Here is an 18,311-nt window from a genome sequence, read left to right as displayed (position 1 = left end):
CTCCTTAGAGGCAAGGAGGGCAAGACTTCGTCTCACATACTTTGGACTGTTACTAGGAGAGGCTAGTCCCTGGAGATGGACATCAGGCTTAATAAAGCAAGGGATAGTGAAAAAGAGGAAGGTCCCCAACAAGATGGATTGGTATAGTGGTTGCAACAATGGGGTGAAACATAAGAGCAAATGTGAAGATGGTGCAGGGTAGGGTGGTGGTTTGTTCTGTTGTACATAGGGATGCTATGAGTTGGAACAGACTCAAAGGCACCTAACAACAACAGGAAGGGCACTTAGCCCTTATAGAAGAATCTGATGGTTAATGTGAGACTTGACGTATGAATAGAAGATGAAGAAGCAATGGAGGGGAAGGCACGGCACGTGGCAGCAAGCACAGGAAACCAGGCCCCTGAGACCAGGATGGACAGAGGCATGTGGGTGAGAGCAGCAGAAAGCATCTGGGAAAAGACAGGGAGGACCCGGAGGCCTACAATGGAGAAGCAAGTCAAGGCTGGGCTTGTTAAGGGAAAGAGAAGGTTTTAAACATCAGTGGTTTTTGTCACTCTACCAATTAGCCCTTTCGTTGGCTCCCTGTTGATCTGAGGTTCAAGTTCCCAAAGTCCATCTTGTTTGATGTGGCCTACAAGGCCTTGTAGAGTCTGATCTTTGCTACCCATCCTACTGCAGATCTCTCCCTTTCTCGTGAAAGTTCAGACCCACAGCACACTAAATGACCCTCATTCCTACTAAGTGGCTGCTCTCACCCACATCCCTCTGTCCCTCTTGACCTTAGGGGTCTAGTGTTCCTTTATCTTTATGTGACTGTATTCTGTCTTTCTCTTTAAACTGAGCTCCCAGAAGACAGACAATTTCTCAGATATCTCAAGGCATCTAGTCAGACACCTCACCTAACATCGCATCACTGAAGCAAGGACATAATGAACACAGTCTAGGGCAACCCAACTTTTTCTCGACTCCACACATCAATATTGACATCATACTGAACACTTCCTTCGAGGAGGCAGTGCAGGGCCAGTTGACCCAGATTTTTCTGCTTCCTGTCAGTAGTTGCCTCTCTCTGCTCTCAGGACAACTAGTGGGCTGGGAAAATAGATCTTCAAGAGGGTTCAACCGCCAAGTGCTAGAAAAGACAGATCTAAGCGGTTACAGCTGAAAGTAGATCAGTGGTTACCTGGAGCTGGGAGATGGACGTTGACTGGAACAAAACAATGGAGAATTCCATTATTTTAAATTTTTTGTAACTTTCTGAGGTCATATGTGTCTGGTATCTCAAATGTGGTGGTGGTAAAAAAAAAATGTGGTGGTGGTTACATACGTGTATAAATCTGTCAAAACTTGTCAATGTGTCCAACTAAAATGGTCTCTTATTGTATATAAACCAGACCTACAATGTTCTATTTTTTAAAAAATCATGTAAACTAAGCACTGCACATGAGCTTGAAAACTTAACTCAAGTTGTCCTAAAATGAGGGCATCGCTACCTGGGAATAACAGCCTTCCCATGGCAGCAAAGATCTAAGAAATTAGTGGTCACCTGCAGCAGGAGTACAGGTGACAGAAGCAGAAGAACAAGAGGCTAATAAGGAAGAGGTGGGACCAAAATAATATAAAGTTGCAAACACTTGCCAAATTTCAAAATTCCTAGGCCTATGTGAGATAAATTTAGGACGATAAACAGATGTTTTGCTTCACAGAGCCAGAAACTATAAATTAGTCCCAGGGTGGTAATGCATAAAGGGTTTGGAAAAAGTGATGCCTAACAGACTCCTCCAGAAGCTGGGGCTAGCTCCCTTCCAGGGTAACACTGGGAGAAAAGCAGTACTCTGCGCTGGGTGGGCAAGGGAGCTGACTCTTCTAGGGCTTCCTTTGAGAAGGGATGACATCTAGATAGGTGGCAACAAGGACACAGTGTCCACAATGGCTCAAGGAGTCCCAGGAGTGGACACAGGGGCTCTGGAAACCATCAGAAGCCAGCATCTGGGCATGTGCAGTGTATGTCATGGGAGGCCAGAGATTGGAAAAGAGTCTCTCTCCTCCTCTTCTCTACCGAATCTCTCTCTCCTCCCAGTACAGAAAACCCAAACCAAGCCCTTGCCCGTGATTTGTTCTAGAGTCCCTGACAGTTCCCTCGCACTCGTTCTGTGTGTCCTCAAAGGGCTGGGCCTGTGTCTCCAATCCAGCCTAGTGCAGACCACATAGCAATGGGCTGGACAGATGAGAGGGTGTTCCTTGGGGAGAAGAACGATAGGGTAATGAGGGCTCTCCAAGTGGAAGTGGGGGAGTGGTTAACGAGTGTGGGGCAGTCAGGATGGGTCACGAGTGAGTGGAGGGGGTGCAGGGGTGCGGGAAGGCCAAATGAGAGAGGAGTGGGAAAGAGTGGTCCGAGCAGCGTGGGAGTGAAGCCAGGGTCAGAGGCACAGAGCAGGCTAGAGTCAGAGGTCAGTGAGAGCACAGGTTAGGGGTCACAGGGGGAGAAAAAGTTAAGGGTCAATAGAGAAAGGAAGGTCCAGAATCAGCAGAAGTATAAGCAGTGGTCACTGGGGTGAAGGTCAGAGGCTGCGGAAGAGGGTGTGCGTTACCGGCTTACGAGGCGGCTTATGGGGCATCTTCGTTGAAGCAGGAAGCACCTCAACCCTTGGTTCGCCTACAAAACGCCCCCTTGTATGAGAACAAGAAGTTTGTCCAGCTCCTTGACCACGCACAAGAAATCCGGACTCTCACTTTAATTCCCAGTCGCAGAGGTTCTCTGGGGACAGCCGTAGTTGTCTTGGCGGTCCCCGCGCCCTTGTAGGAAAGAATCCGCGGCTCCCTGACGCGGTTACCTAGCAACCGACTGGCAGTCACGGCGCAGGCGCCTCTAGCGCCCCCTCCCGGACCATAGAGAAGGCGGGGCTAGGCGCGTGGGGCGTCTCTCGCGGCGCGCTAAATCCCGCCCCTTCAAGAACCCGGCCTCGGAAAACGTTGAGCCTTCAGGACTCCTGCATGTGGGCGGGACTGAGGCTCCCAGACACCGCCTCCTCATGAATAATGCAAGCACCGGGCGGTGTCCCGGACCCGGAAGTGGAGTTGCCGAGTCACCGCAGTGGCTGAGCTGCTGACAGGAGGCGGCGGCGGAGGAGTAGGCGAGGCAAGATCTGCGGCCGGGCCTGGCCACAGCCGCTGGGGCGCTCAGCGAGCCCTCCGAGCCTCGCCGGCCCCAGCCCGCCCGCGCACCTCTCGCTCCCGGCCGCCTGCGGGCCCGACTCCTGGCAGACGGCCTAGTCTGCAACACCGCCGGGCTCCTGGGGCCGCCGCCCCGCGCGGTCCTTCGGCGTCCCCGGCCGCGCCCCCGACCCGCTCGCCCGCCGGCACCATGATGGAGGAGATCGACCGGTTCCAGGTGCCCACCGCGCACTCGGAGATGCAGCCGCTGGTGAGGGGGCGGGCGGCGGGCAGGCCAGGGCTGGGAGCGGGAGCCGCGGAGGGCCAGGAGGGAATAGGCCGTGTGGAGGGGGCGCCATCGGGTCGCCGGGGGTGGAGGACTTGCGGGCCCAGAACCCAGCGGGAGAATGCTGCACTGGGCCAGAGCGCGGGGACCTGGAAAGACGAAGGGCACCGCTGATGTAGGCCTAGGGCATCCCCGGGAGCGCTGTCGGATGGAATAGAGGGGGCCCCCGTGGTGGGGGATGGCAAGGAAATGGATGGAAAATCTCGGGCAGCAGGCCCAGAGGGGCCTGTGATGGGGAGGTGGTAGCGGGTAGGCGCTTAGCCTTAGAGGCCTATGATGCTGGAGCAAGGGAGGGGCGCCATCCTCCATGTCTCTGGATGTGCATGGGAACAACGGGAGCAGTAACGGTGTGTGGGGGTGTCCCTTCCCCTCCAGGAGGCGCCGAGGTGAGTGCTTGACAGGTGGAGAAACAAGGACGTAGACGAGCGTGCCCACGGTGCTCCGGCGCTGATGGGGAGGGGGCGGGCCCCCCCCTGCTGCCTGTGCCCGCCACTTGCAAAGGGCCCCAGTCCCCTGGGCCTACGTGCTTGGAGCCCTCGCTGGGCGCAGATTCTGCCGCCAGTCCGCTGTCCCGGCGTCAGGGAGGAATGATGTCATCGCTGCCGGCTCCGAGGGGATGGAGGGGGCGGGCTATCTGAGGCTTGGGGGAGACCGTGCCCAGTGGCCACTGACAGAGGGCTACCTGACTAGTTTTTCCGCGAGGGAGAGTTGAAGCTACTCAGCTGGTGTAGAGAGCACGAAGGGAGGGAACACTTGGACCTGTTCGCTTTTCCATCGCCTCACCCCGCCCCCGACCCCCAGCTCTTAGAAGGAAGAAGGAAGCTAGAGAAAGTCTGGAACTTGGACGCGTGGGTGCCCTAGTCTCTGAGCGCAGCTGAGGAGAGCAGAGCTCTCCAAATCCTGAAGCTCTAGGCCTCCTTAAGCTTCCTCCCCCTGTGGGTTAATAGGTGGGGAGGTGAGGAGCAGGTTTTGTCTGTGAGTCAGTCTGGAGGCTCCTGACTGACAGATATGCTTTGTGGCTTCCCGGGCAAGTAACCTGCCCATTCCAGCTGCCAGGGTGGACCTTGGCAAGGACCTACGACTCTATGCCCTATCTGCCTCGGGAGGGTGGAGAGACTCAGTAGATTTTTGCTCTCCCGCTCTTGTGTGCTTACTTACACCATTTTAGGAGCCAAAACAGAGTGGCTCTGTTGACAGCATTCCATTGGGAAGAGAGATGCTTCCTAATTTCTTTCCTGGGCTGACACCTTCATTGGATGGTTTGAGAGTCAGAGAAACCTGCAGGGAAGTTGGTTCTTTGAACTTGCAGAAGGACCTTGGGCTGGCTTTCCTTTTTCAGATTCTCTTTCTATCTAATCTGGCTTCTGCAACTAGACGGTACTTCCAGTTCTCAGCATCTCATCAAAATAACCAAAAAGAGAGTGGATCAAGGAGTAGGACCAAGTGAGCCAGGAGAAGGAAGCAGTGAGTGGGTTCTTGTCTCCCATCTGGAGTTTCTCAGGTGGGTGGGAATAGCTGTCCAGGGAAAGGTGGGGAAAGGGTTGGGCTCCACTGTGGGAGACTTGTGGCCAGAGGACTCCTTAGGCCTGTGCTCTGGTCTTTGTGACCATGGAGTAGGAGAGGTGTTTGTGGACAAAGAAGCATTTACTAGCAAAACTGTGCCTCTTTTCTTGAAAGCTAAAGGAGTCCTTCTCTGCCAGAATGAGTCTTATGGGCATGGCAGTGAGGTCATTGCCCATTTTGGAGTCACAGACCTTATTGCCCTTCCAAACTCAGCTTCTTGACCCTTGTATCCAAGCTGAAATCCAAGGGCACTCCAAAACTCCCTTTCAATGACCTGTGTATTGTTGAGACCTGCAGAACCTTGTCTGAAGTTTCACCAGGACCCCATGTTGATGCCCTCTCTTCCTCACACATTTCATTTTGGAGCGTAAGGGATCAAGATGTCATGCCACAGAGGCAAAAGGCCAAAGAGAAGGACAACATGGCTCTTTAAGGATACTTGGATTGAACATAAAACCTGGGTGCCTAGGCTCGGGCCCAGCTCTGACCGATTGTACTTTTTGCCAGGATTTTATTGATACCTCTAGGAAGTCTCTCCTTTTTCCTGTTCTCAGTTTTTCTGTTTCTGAAAAAACTCTCTCCTTACAATTTAAACCGGAATTCCCCAGTTTCCCCTCAAAGGATATCATGGGGATGGCATACCATCAATCCAGAAAGTCGATTTACCAAAGTTTTGTGAGCATCTGCTCTGTTCTAGATACTGTTCTAGGTGTTGGGGACTCCATGGTTAGCAACACAGAAGCAGATGAAGGTCACAGTTGAGGGCAAGTTTATTTCTCTGGCTCACTTCCTTAGTGTGAGTGCCCCCGAGAGCAGGGTCAAGGCTCCGCGTCAAGCTGTAAGGGAAGCAGGGCAATACTGGTCTCAATAGTATTGCCTCTTTCCGAACCAAGCTGTATGGATAAAGGCCTGTCCCAGGACTCCATCATCAAATAGTCCTTCCCCCACCCCCACCCCCAGTGCTGGGAAAAATTCATAGGCATTCCATACTTGGAAAGATAAGCTCTAGGAGAGTCATGTCTATTTATTATTATTATTATTATTATTATTATTATTATTATTATTATTAACTTGAAAGAGAAACTCAAGCTAAAAAAGGAGACCTGGGGGAGTGCTAGGAGTTGGGAGAAAAGGCAAAGCCGGCAGATCTGGGTGTTTCCAAGGTGCTAATTTAAGCATTACTTCTCAGCTAGTGGGAGGAAGAGGAAGAAGTCCTTGCCCTGTTGTTGCTGCTGCTGCTGCCGCCTCTGACACAGCTGTGTGGAGCCTCCTGTCTGGGGTGGGAGTTTGCCTAAAGGGAGTCCCCCTCCCTCCTTTCCCAATCACTCCAATGGCTTAATTGGCCTAGCTGCATCTCAGCAGCTGAACCAGGCCGGGCTTATGCCTGAGAGTTCCCCAGGGTCTCTTCCTGTCTCTTTAGGAAAGGAATGAGGTCTTCTCTTGGAGAAGTTTCCCTAGGTGCCTTCCTGCTGTGTGTGTCTAGAGCCCAGATTCTCCCAACGAGTCTGCCAGGGATGTAGGCCCACTGCGTGTGTCAGCTCTGTCTGAGCCACATCTCTCATGATCTAGGGCACCTTCCAGCTGTCTAAGGCTCTCTGTGGAGCAGTTTGGTTAAGTTTGGGCTATTGTATGGGTTGTATTGCTGAGCTGGTTGGTGCAGCTGCACAGTCTATGTCTTCTTTTTAGGCTGCAACTGGAAAGAAAGAGATTCGTTGCAAGAAAAACAAATGGAGCTTTCCAGCACTTAATTGTGTCAGGCAAAGCATGCCTCTTGTGCTCTAAGAGACCAAGGAAACAATGGCATATGGCACCAGGCAGGGTTTCTGAGGGAAATGCTAGCCTGGGATCACTGAAACCCAGGTGATCTGTGACCTCATTTGGTTAGTGCATGCGCATCTGTGATGTGTCTACTTAGTTCCAGGTACTTTAAGACTACTGAGACAAGTGAGGTCTCTCCAGTGGGCGGACGGGAGGAGGGTGGATTAAATGGTTGTGGAAAGGTTCTTAGATACCTATGGGGAAAGAGTGAAGACCAATGAAGGGTGTTCCCAAGAGTGATACCTCTACTGGGGGAAGGTGAGGACTTGCCAAGATTCTTGGAAAAGAGGGATTGCTAAAGTTGGTGAGCTGGAAAGGTGTTTCAGATGCTTACTACCTCCTGGCACTTAAGGATGGCCAGGAAACGAACTCAGTAAGTGGGTCACAAGAGCTGCTGAAAGTGGCCAAGAGAAGACTGAGAAGAGAGCAAGTAGCCATCATGGAAAACTGGCCAAAATGTTATTCTGTGGCCTGGCACCTGAAGCTGACTTCTCAATATAAAGGTGAATTCTCTTATGGATCTGTGTAGCTCGAGAGCTGACCATATTTTTCATGCTCCTGGGGAAAGGCACACACTCCCTTCCCCGTCTCCATTCCTCTATTGCAAACAGAGGTTCAAGTGTGCTCGGGCCTCCAACCCCTCATTACTCATCTCTTCATTCAATAAACATTTAGTAAGAAATTACTCTCTGTTTGATCCTGTGCTGGATCTTGCTCCAGGGACTTACACAGTCCAGAGCAGATGGAGGTGCCAATGTGTTGTGAGCAGTACAAAAAAAGTAAAAGCCCGTTCTGGTGGTACCAAAGGCTAACAGGAAGAGCTTCTATCAAGTATACAGAAGGGGCATGATGGAACTGGCCCTTGGAAGTGGAAAAAATCAGCAGACTAGCAAGATGCAAGGGCAAGGGCGGGGGCAGGGGATGGGGATGCCTTTGGAATGAATGAGGGGTTGTAATTAGGAGAGCAGCACAATCAAATGTGAGTTTGGGAATATCACTCTAGAGTAGAAGAGGAAATGGACAAGGTGAGGTTGCAATCGCAATAATCCAGACAAGGGTGATGAAGGCAGAGAATCAGGAGGGGACAGATATACAGATACTAGCAAAGTGGAATAGGAAGAATATGGCGCCTATTTGGGGGGTAGAGGGGAAAGGTAGGGAGTCAAGGATGACTCCATGGTTTTTAGTGTGGACACCAGATGGTGGGTGAGATCATCAGTACCACCTCAGGAAATATAGGGGCCGTGAAGTTCTTCAGGATCCCTGATAGTGAAGTCGGGTAAGTGTTGGACTACCAACCGACAGGTCAGTAGTTCAACCCCCTCAGTCATTCTTTGGGAGGAAGATGAGGTTGTCTGCTCCCGTAAAGATGCACACTCTCAGAAACCTAATAGGGTTGCTACGAGTCAGAATAGATGCGATGGCAATGAGTATGTTTTCCTTTTTCTTCCTTTTTTTTTTTTAGTTATGTACCTTTGGGCCTCAGAGACTGTTTATATGGGAGAAAGCTGCTCTTTTCCTTACTGTGCTGCTGCTCTTTTCCTTACTGTGCTGCTGGAAGGTAAATTCTTGGGGTGATGAGGGACCCAAGAGCCCTGGCAAACCAATAGCAGAGTGCTACTGGCCCCCCCTCAAAATGACTCCCAAGAAATGTGCTCCCCTGCTCACGTTCTTTTCCTCCTGAAACCCATGTTGATGGGTGCAAGAGAACTGGTGGCGGCCAAGAACCAGGGCTTGCTTTTGTCTGTGTGTTTCCCCACAGCACTCTGATGAAGGAAAAATAAAATCCTCTTTTGATACAGTTTCTGGCCTGGCCTTTTACCGTCATGGTGGTCAAACCTGTGGCTTTATTTCTGGCTGGCTAACTGGCCTAGGTCCTTTCACTGATTTCCTTGAAGAAAAGGTGGTTGTGTTTGGTAAGAAAGTCAGAGTGGAGAAGGAAATAAACCCCTCTTCTCTGAGGTCAGCCTGAGAAGCTGCCCTTGGGGAAGAGGCAGGACCTAGGCTGCTACCATCCAGACAAGATGGGCCTGGGGAGACCTATGGAATGGGATTGCTCGGAGGTGACTTGGTTGGCTAAGCAGCGGTGAAGTCTGTGGTAGAGAGGGCTCAGGCTGAGTCTGCCCCTAGCACAGGGTGGACTGAAATGTGAAATTGACTTCTTTACTCCAATCTGATTAGCCTTAAGGACCCTCTTCCCTCATCACAAGGACGGACAGCTGGGGTCTGGAAAGGAGGCGAGAGAAACTTGCTTCTTGGGTGTAGCTGGGGCTTGCCTTTCAGTAGACCCTGGAATGTGGGTGCAGGGAGCCCCAGATGAGACTATTTTCACATTCCTGAGGTGCTGGGTGAAAGCAGCGAAGGGTGTGGCTCAGCTGGTTCTCAGGTCATTGTTTCCTATGGAGACTCAGGTCAGAATCTGGCCGTCTGTGTGGGAGCGAGGAAGGAAGGAAGGAGGTTGAGCTGGGACCTGCTCTGGCTCTGGTCTGGCTGGAGTTCAGAAATGGGCCCAGGACCCAACAACCTCATTCTGGAGCAGAAAGTGAAGTCAGGGCTACAAGGAGGGACTCTGGTGGGGAAGTTGCCCAGAAAGGAGGCCAAGAGGACCTGGCCTGGGGGAGAAGTGGACACGGGTACCTGCAAGAGTTTCCCCCCAGTGTGTACTTACATGCATGTCAAATTGAGGATCAAATAATTGTGATTCTTGAGGATCAATAATATGTTTCTGTGATGAGAGAGAATGTATGAAGGTGTATACAAGTAAGAGGGGAGTGATGACCATTCCTGCCCTGAAAAGTATGACAAGAGGCCATACCTAAGCAGAAACCAGCTACTGTAGCCAGCTACTGTAGTCCAGCTAAGCAGAAACCAGCTACTCTAGTCCAGCTACTGTAGCCCTTGGCCTGGCTTGGCTTGATCATTAGACAAACACTTGGAGTCATCACCAGAATTCACTTCATCTATCTTTCTAGAACAATACCTTAAGGAGTATTTACCTAAGGTGTGTTGCGTAAACTAAAGTATGGAATAAGAACAATATACATTTTAATATGTAATTAACTTATAATTATGTATAAGCCATAAATGCTTTAAAATGGGGCCCTATATTAATTTCCAGGTTTAGCCTTATGAAGGAATTTAGGCATGTATGACTTAGACTAGCATTTCCTGTAGTATATTCTTAGGAATATTAGATACTTGTTGAGGCTCCATAGACAAATTTCTTTGTTAAACACTATATACTGTCACAATATCCGCTAGTGTTTTAAGGACTCCAAGACGTCCTGCTGTAAAGGTAACTTTTCAGCCTTGTTTAACCTAATGTTTCCCGATTTTAATGCACTCTGAAGTCCTTTTTTAATGTTACATCTATTAACGTCTTATAGAACCAATGAGTTTTGTGGAATAATCATAGGAAACTCTGACTTGAACTTAGTCTCTATTCTCCTCATGTCTAGATCTACATTCTTCCAAGTTCTTTTGAGCCTCTAGCAGCCAACACCATTTTCTGACCTACTGACCTTTAATAGGATAGTGCTTCTTTGTTTCAGGGCCATCGGCAGAAAGTTCTTCATTAATTTTGGGCAGCTATTAAAGCAAATACTAAGGGTCCTGTTTTTCTCACTCTATTGCTAAAGCTTTGCTTCCATTCAAGTCCCTCCACCAAATACTGGTTTTCCAAGTTATTTGCTTTTTTTTTAAACACAGCTTTGTTGAGATAGAATTTGCAGCACCTTACCATTCCCACTTAGTGTTTAATTTTTCATGCTGGTGTGACTGCCCTGTATCTCAGTTCTCCTTCTCTCAGTTGCCTATGGCCTGTGTTCTTTTGTGTTTTGCCAAGCAGGAAAGATGATGAAGGCTGTAGTTCAAATCTTCTCTGAGGAAGAACCCCCTTTCTTTTGAGATTTAAGCTGACCACTGGTTTCCTGGTTAAAGGATCCCTCAGGACTTTCTCAAAAAAAAATAAATAAATAACAAAAAGCCTATTGTCTCTTCAATTCATCACTTCCCACTTATGTTGCGGTTAGGTGCCATCAAGTTGGATCCAACCCATAGTAACTGTATGCAAAACCGAATGAAACACACTGCCTGGTCCAGGGCCATCCTCACAATTGTTCCTATGCTTGAACTCATAGCAGCCCTATAATACAACATAGAATTGCACCATAGCATTTCCTAGGCTGTAAATCCTTATGAAAGCAGACAGCTACATCCTTCTCCCATGGAGTGGCTGGTGCATTTGAACTGCTGGCCTTTGGGTTAGCAGCCATAGCACTTAATCATTGTGCCACCAAGACTGCTTTGTTCTTTCACTACAGTGCCAATAAATATCCGCAGCAGCTCAGGTGGGACTATTGACTGTCCGTGTCCACTGTCCCCTTCAGCAGGGGCATAGCAGTGTGAGTGCTCTGTGGGCCATCATCTGGACAGTCTGGAGCTATCCTAGTGCTCCTGGGCAGTTAGGGATGCTAGCCCACTTGGCAATCTGTTTCGCTGAAGGCCTGGACTCTTACCATGTGGCTTCTTAAGCGAATAGAGAACACTGATCTTTCCTACATCAACCCTGTTGTTTTTAAGCCTATGTGTGTGCGGTGAAAATGCACACACCAACACACCCGCCATTTCAACAGTTTCTACGTATAAAACATGGAGACAATGATTACATCTGAAGTATTAAATTGCTGTAAAGATTATGGTCTTTTGGAAAATTGCAGGCCAGGTGATAGGGAGTAACACCGACTCTGCTGAGCAGATAAAAGGGGGGAGGAGGCAGATTGAGGAGGTCATCTCTGAGCATCCATGAGTGGTTGGCCATGCTGAAACCAAAAACAATAAGCCTTCGGCTAACGCAGCAAAAGGAAGGCATACTTTCGAGAAGAGATAGCCCCTTAGGCCAGCAGTTACTAGAGAGGAAAGGGCCTGCTGGGGTTATAGAGCCCTGACACTCTTTTTTTCAGGCTAATCAAGCCCCCCACCCTCTTTTGTTCCTTCTACCATTTCCCTAGAGACTGCTTTCCAAATCTCCAGTCAGATATCCTAGCTGACCTCATGAGCACTTCTGAATCTCTCACTTCTGGGAATGAGACACAGACCTCTCCGTGCCATCTAACCAGCACAGTTTACAGTGGGGCTGACACTATGCACAGTAATTCTAAAGAACCTCTGTGACTGACCATCAAGGTTTTGTTCTCCTGTCTAATAGGCATAACCTATTATATGGAGCTTGCCTTAGCAGTGTCAAACCAAGGCAAAAACCTAGAATCACATTGTGGGCTAGCTGGTTGCCAATAGTTACGAGTCCACTGGCATGAGAGAAGTGGTGGTTTCATTACATATTAAAACCTCCATCACGTGCAAGACCAGACTTTGGTTGAAATCAGTAAGGTGGAATTTAAATAGAAATCTAAGTGAGGCTGTGTGATTGGATAGACAAAGGTAAAAACCTTCAAAGAATGCAGTGGTTGAGTGGATCGAATGCTTAATGTAAGTCCACTGCATGACACACAAAAATAGCAAAAATTCACTGCCATGGAGTTGATTCGGACCCAGCGACCCTATACAGGTGGCTGGTGGGTATGAACTTCAGACCTTATGATTGACAATCCAACACTTATCCGGCAGAGCTCCAGAGACGCCACTAGCCTGTTGGGCTGCATTAATAGAAGTAGCCTACACTGCACTGGTCATTGTTACCTGAAGTTTTATAGGATATGTCATCATATATTCATTCAAGAGGGAGAATGAGTGGAATGATGAAAGGAGTTGAAATTATGTCCTGGGAGAGCAATTGGGAAAACTGAAACTGTTCAGCCTGTGAAAAAGAAGTCTCAAGGACAACACTGCAAAGAATTCACAAGTTGAAAGACAGGGGTCAGGCAAGGTCAGAGGTGAGCCTCAAACTCCCTGTGGCCTCACGGGGAGGAACCAGGGCCTGTGGTGGGAATGTGAGCATGCTTCTACTTCCTCTTGCCTCCCATTCCTATGGAAGCAGTTCTTAGGCTGGGCTAGAGGCCAGGGCACCTGGAAGGCATGTTACTCTTTGCAAAATGCCACATTCTTTCCAAAGCAGTAGCTAAGAACAACATTGTAGCAGAAAATATGGCTGCTCTTTGTGTAGGCAAAATGCAGGGGTCCCAAAAAATTCCCTGTAGAATTTCACATGTGCAGCACTTTTCCTAGTTTTCTGTGCATATATTTGCCAATCTTTCTTATCTCTCAAGGCCCAGCATGAAATACCAACTTCTTTTATGCATCCCCTTCTTTCTTCAGTCAAACATGAGCTTTCCACTTCACCTGACTGTGACCCTAATCCATTGTCTTTGTGTGGCGTTCATGAGTACAACCATTTTGACCTGGTCTTAAATTCTTTTTTAAGGTAGCTGGAGAGATCTGCTTTCAAAGTCCCTGACATATTTATGAAGTAGATTGGGAAACTTACTTTTGCCCATTTTATAAGTATGCAAGCAGAGTCTCAGCAAAGTAAGGAGACTTGGCTGCTACCAACCTGGAGATTGCTGGGGCCTCAACTAGAGCTGAAGCATCCTGACTTCCTGGCCCATTGCATTTCCTTTGACAACTTGGCCTGGTTAAGCTCATCCTGAAGTTGGACCTTCTTCCATGGCTTTCGAGGCAGCAATGCTCAGCTTTTGGTCTGACCAGCTGGCCATACCTTCCACTATTCATGCCAGTTTTCTTTCAGTAGGTCCAGCCAGGGACTTAATTTCCTCTTATCTGTTAGCATCTGACAGCCTCTTCTCCTCTTAAGAATTCTCTCTTCTCTTCTCTTCTTCTCTGTTTCCCGCCTCTCCACTCCTTAAGCACACTGGGCTTGTTGCTATTGAGAGCCCTGAGAGCAGGCTGCCAGGTAGTCAGTCTCCTCCTGATGCCCATTTCTCAGGGCCCACGAGTGGCCCCGTCTCCAACTGTGCCGGCCAGTTGAAGAAAGAAGACACTTCTTTTACCTGTTCATTCTTTCCTTTTCTTCATTTTGAAAAGAATGCAGCCTGGGAAATTGCAGGCACATTAGAAAACCAGCCAGCTCATAGAGACCTTGTTTGACAGAGTAGAACTGCCCATAGGGCTTTCAAGACTATGATCTTGTGCAGTGTAGCAACGATGAAACATACAACTTTCCTCTAGTTCTTAATTGCTTCCTCCCCCCACCCCACTATCATGATCCCATTTCTACCTTACAAATCCGGCTAGACCAGAGCATGTACACTGGTACAGATAGGAACTGGAAACACAGGGAATCCAGGACAAATGATCCCTTCAGAGCCAGTGGAGAGAGTGGCAATACCAGGAGGGTGGATGGAAGGTGGGGTAGAAAGGGGGAACCGATTACAAGGATCTACATATAACCTCCTCCCTGGGGGACGAACAACAGAAATGTAGGGGAAGGGAGACATTGGACAGTGTAAGATATGACAAAATAATAATTTATAAATTATCAAGGGTTCATGAGGGAGGGGGGAGTGGGGAGAAAGGGAAAACATCAGGAGCTGACACCAAGAGCTCAAGTAGAAAGCAAATGTTTTGAGAATGATGAGGGCAACAAATATACAAATGTGCTTGACACACAATGGATATATGTATGAATTGTAATAAGAGTTGTATGAGCCCCAAATAAAATGATTTTTAAAAAAGACTATGAGCTTTATGGGGACATACAGCTACATCTTTCTCCCACTGATTGTTTGGTGGGTTCAAACTGCCAACCTTTTGGTTAGCAGCCATGTGTTTGACCACTGCACCACCAGGGCTCCTCCATCTGTCAAGGGCCAATATCAGCCTCCTCTTCCCCAGTAACCTTCCCTAACTGGTTTGATGAGCTCTCAACTGACCCCCAAGCCCTTTTTAGCCCCTGGCACATAACTTACATGATGTTCTGATTTGGGGTGTCCATTTGTGATTCTCATCACTTCAATTCCCCGGTGCACTAGCAGACAGCTTTCTGCCTCAGAATTTACTGTCTGGCAAAGTAGAGATTTGCTCAGACCTCCAAACTACAGCAGAATACTGCTGGTCCGTTTAAGGACGAGTAGGACTAGAGAGGATATTTCGAGGAGGAGGACAGTAGAGACCCATAGTAGTAGAGAAGGTGAGAGTGAGTGCGTGGAATAAAAATTGATAAAATGTTGGGAAATTGAGGGAGAGCTGTTTATTGGAGCATTTATTAACTATTCAAAAATATCTGTTAAGTCCCTGCTCTATCTAGATACTGTACCAGGTACAGATTATAAAAATGATGAATAAAACAAACTTGGTCCCTGTTTTTTTTTTAATGAGCTTGTTGTAATCCAGTGGAAGAGAAAGATACCAAGCAAATAAATATACAAACAAAATTATAGTTACAAGCCATGGTGAGTGATAAAAAGACAAGAACTAGGCATTCCTGAACAGGAACCGAGAGCGTAGTAAGGCACCCCACATTCTCTTGAGAGGTGTCGGGGAAGGCGTCTGTGAGAAAGTGATGCTCAAGCTGAGAACACAGGATGGGAAGGGCCTTGACATCTCTGACAGGGAGTGACTGTCTCTTACGACCCACTGAGACAATCTCCCAGCTGCCTGGGTGGTCTGAGTCCCTTACCAATTAGCCTTTCTCCATTCTCTTCCTTTGCATCACTTTTTCTAGGGGGAAGGGCATAGGAGGACACAGGAGCGCCAAGCCCCTTTACCATTGGTAGCAGAGCTAAGGACTGTGCTGGTAGCTTTGCTGTGAGACTGGAGAAGCTATTAATAGAATGATCTTTAATTTTTAATTAGCAAAAGCTTAACTCTGCTGATGAAGAATTCCGACTCAACTCCCCCAACGTTATGTGACTTGCACAAATCTTCCTAGAGATAGGAAATGTATCTGGAGCTCTTAGAAGGAGGGGAAAGAGCCAGCCTGCATATCCTGCTCTTGGCGAGCCAAGCCCAGGGTTCACATTCATCTTGCCACAAAACCAAATGCCAAAGGCCATTCTGTCTGGGGCAGGCCTGCCAGGGGTGGAAAGGCCATTGGGCACATTGACATACAGGTGTCAGCAGCTGGTGCGAGAGTCCTCCACTGGCCCCTGCAATCTCCAAAGCTAGTCCCTAAGCATTTCACCTTCCAGAAAGTCCTCCCTGCTCTCTCAGCTGTCTGTTGCTGCTTGCTCTGGCTCAGAGGGGATCACATGCTCAGAGAAATACCACAGACATCATGTGAAGTGGTGGTAGCTAGTGGCTTGGAAAGTAATGTGAGGTTAGGGAGAGAGAACAAGTTGTAGGGATGATACTCAAGGTAGCAAACAATTGTCACCAAAGAGAGCCAGTTAGGAACCCAGGTTTTGGCCATCTTTCAGCTTCCCTGTCAACTTCAAGGCATCCTCATATGCCAGGACTGAGGTACAGGCAAGAGGTCATCTGTACCCATACAAGGAACTGGCTTGAGTATCCTTAAAGGGCTGGGAAGTCAGGGTGAGCAAGTGAGACTTCCTTCCCAAGAATTTTAATGTTTGATCCTAGAAAATCTCAAACATGTATGATAAAGAGCCAGGACCTGTGAACGGCAGAAACCTGTTAGAGAAGCAAAAGTCAAATCTCTCTACTAAAATGAATGATAGGAAAGTGGTAGGACTACACCCTGCCAAAAGTGGCCAACTTGTGAGACCTGGAAAAACAAGGCCATCCTGTTGAGTTCTGGCTCTCACAGGTGCTGCTGTCCAAAGTAAAGGATACAGTGAAGTCCCCCCATACCCATCACTCAACCTCAACAGCCGTCCCCCTTGTGCGCTCAAAAAAGACAAGGACCAGGGCAGAGGGTTAGGGAGGAGGGATGGAAACAGGAAACCCAGGGAGCAAGTGGAAGAAGCTGTGGTACAGTGAGGGGATTGCCATGATGAGCTGAAACAAAATGTGGACAAACTGTTGAATGTCAGACCGATGACCTACTCTGAAACCTTCCCCTGATTCACAAGAAAAAGCCAAAATGACACAAAGCACTATCAACAAAGAGCTAATCTTGTTTCACCCCACCCACTGGATTATTTGGAATAATGATTTCATCTATACTTTATAGCATGTTTTTCTAAAAGATTATTTTTAACCCATCTTCTATACCATGATCATGCCTTACTCCCCGTAAAACAACCGAACCAATAATTTCTTAACATCATAAAAATTTTTGTTGGTTTGTTGGAATCAGATGCACACATTGCACTTGATTTATAAACCAAAACTCACTGCCATTGAGTTGATGCCAGCACATGGTAATCCTACAGGACAGAGTAGAACTGTCTGTGAATTTCCAAGACTGTAACTCTTTACAGGAGTAGAATGGCCCATCATTCTCCTGAGGAGCAGCTGGTGATTTTGAACTGCTAGCCTTATGGTTCGTAGCCCAACAGTCTCTTTTAATCTATAGTTCTGCCTACCACTTTTTTCTTGAAACTTATTTATTAAAGAAATTCAGTCATCTGCCCTGTAGAGTACCCCACATTGTGGATTTTGTGGAATGCATCTCTTTGGTGTTTTTAAAATCTCTTCTTCCATCCCCTGTAATCCAGAACACTATGAGTCAGATCTCAAGGTTGGATCAGATTCAGATTCAGTTTTCTGTGGAGGACACTTCTGAGGCATGCTGTGTATTCCAATAGCGTTATATCAGGAGGCACAGGGCATCTGGTTGTACTACTTTATTATTATTATTATTAATTTTCTTGGGGGGGCTCTTACAAATCTTATAACAATCCATCCTTCAAATTTAATTAAGCACACTTGTACATATGTTGCCATCAACATTTCCAAAACATTTTCTTTCTACTTGAGCCCTTGGTATCAGCTCCTCTTTTTTCTCCTCCGTCCCCCACCCTCTCACATGAATCCTTGATCAATTATATATTATTATTATTATTTCATGTCTTATACTGCCCATTATCTTCCTTCACCCACCTTTCTGTTATTTGTCCCCATGGGGGTGGACTATATATCCAACTTTGTGATGGGTTCCTCCTCTCTCCCCCTTCCCCACTCCCGGCCCCCACCATCCCCCTACCCTCATGATATTGCTACTCCTACTACTGTTCCTGAGGGTTTTATCTGTCTGAATTCCATGTGTTGAGAGCTCTTATCTGTACCAATGTGTGTACTCCAGTCTAGCCAGATTTGTAAGGTAGCACTGAGTCATGGTAGGGGAAGAACTAGAGGAATAGTGTGTGTTTTGTTGGTGCTATACTGGGTTGTGCTACTTTTTGTTGTGTTCAGATTGATTAGTGAGCAGCCAGCCTGATCTCTCCATTAGTTTCTTTTCTTTCTTTCTTTTTTTTTAATCATCCTATTAGGGGCTCACACAACTCCCATCACAATCCATACACATGTCAACTGTGTAAAGCGCATCTGTACATTCATTGCCCTCATCATTCTCAAAACATTCCCTCTCCACCCAAGCCCCTGGCATCAGGTC

The 18,311-nt window shown here is 47.9% G+C and overlaps 2 protein-coding genes across 5 annotated transcripts in view; one reads left to right on the top strand and one right to left on the bottom strand.

The window, feature by feature from the left end:
• Positions 1 to 2,686, bottom strand: part of DNAI1 (dynein axonemal intermediate chain 1) — a 66,860-nt gene extending 64,174 nt beyond the window's left edge. Inside the window, 1 exon segment of the mRNA XM_045289272.1 lies at positions 2,592 to 2,686. Within this exon segment, the coding sequence (XP_045145207.1) occupies positions 2,592 to 2,618 (27 nt within the window). The 5' untranslated portion in view covers positions 2,619 to 2,686.
• Positions 2,687 to 3,161: 475 nt separating this feature from the next.
• Positions 3,162 to 18,311, top strand: part of FAM219A (family with sequence similarity 219 member A) — a 52,199-nt gene continuing 37,049 nt past the window's right edge. For 2 of the 4 annotated variants that reach the window (XM_004712381.2, XM_004712377.2), the window contains exon 1: positions 3,163 to 3,424. In XM_004712381.2, the coding sequence (XP_004712438.1) occupies positions 3,365 to 3,424 (60 nt within the window). In that variant the 5' untranslated portion in view covers positions 3,163 to 3,364. Of the gene's footprint in view, positions 3,425 to 18,311 lie in introns of all 4 variants that reach the window. The other 2 variants (XM_004712378.2, XM_004712380.2) reach the window with 2 other exon arrangements.

The sequence above is a fragment of the Echinops telfairi genome, unplaced genomic scaffold (genome assembly GCF_000313985.2).
Source record: "Echinops telfairi isolate 266 unplaced genomic scaffold, ASM31398v2 ScPeMD7_25;HRSCAF=90, whole genome shotgun sequence".
NCBI lineage: Eukaryota > Metazoa > Chordata > Mammalia > Afrosoricida > Tenrecidae > Echinops > Echinops telfairi.
Note: the sequence above shows the minus strand (reverse complement) of the source record. Positions and strands in the feature narration are given on the sequence as shown.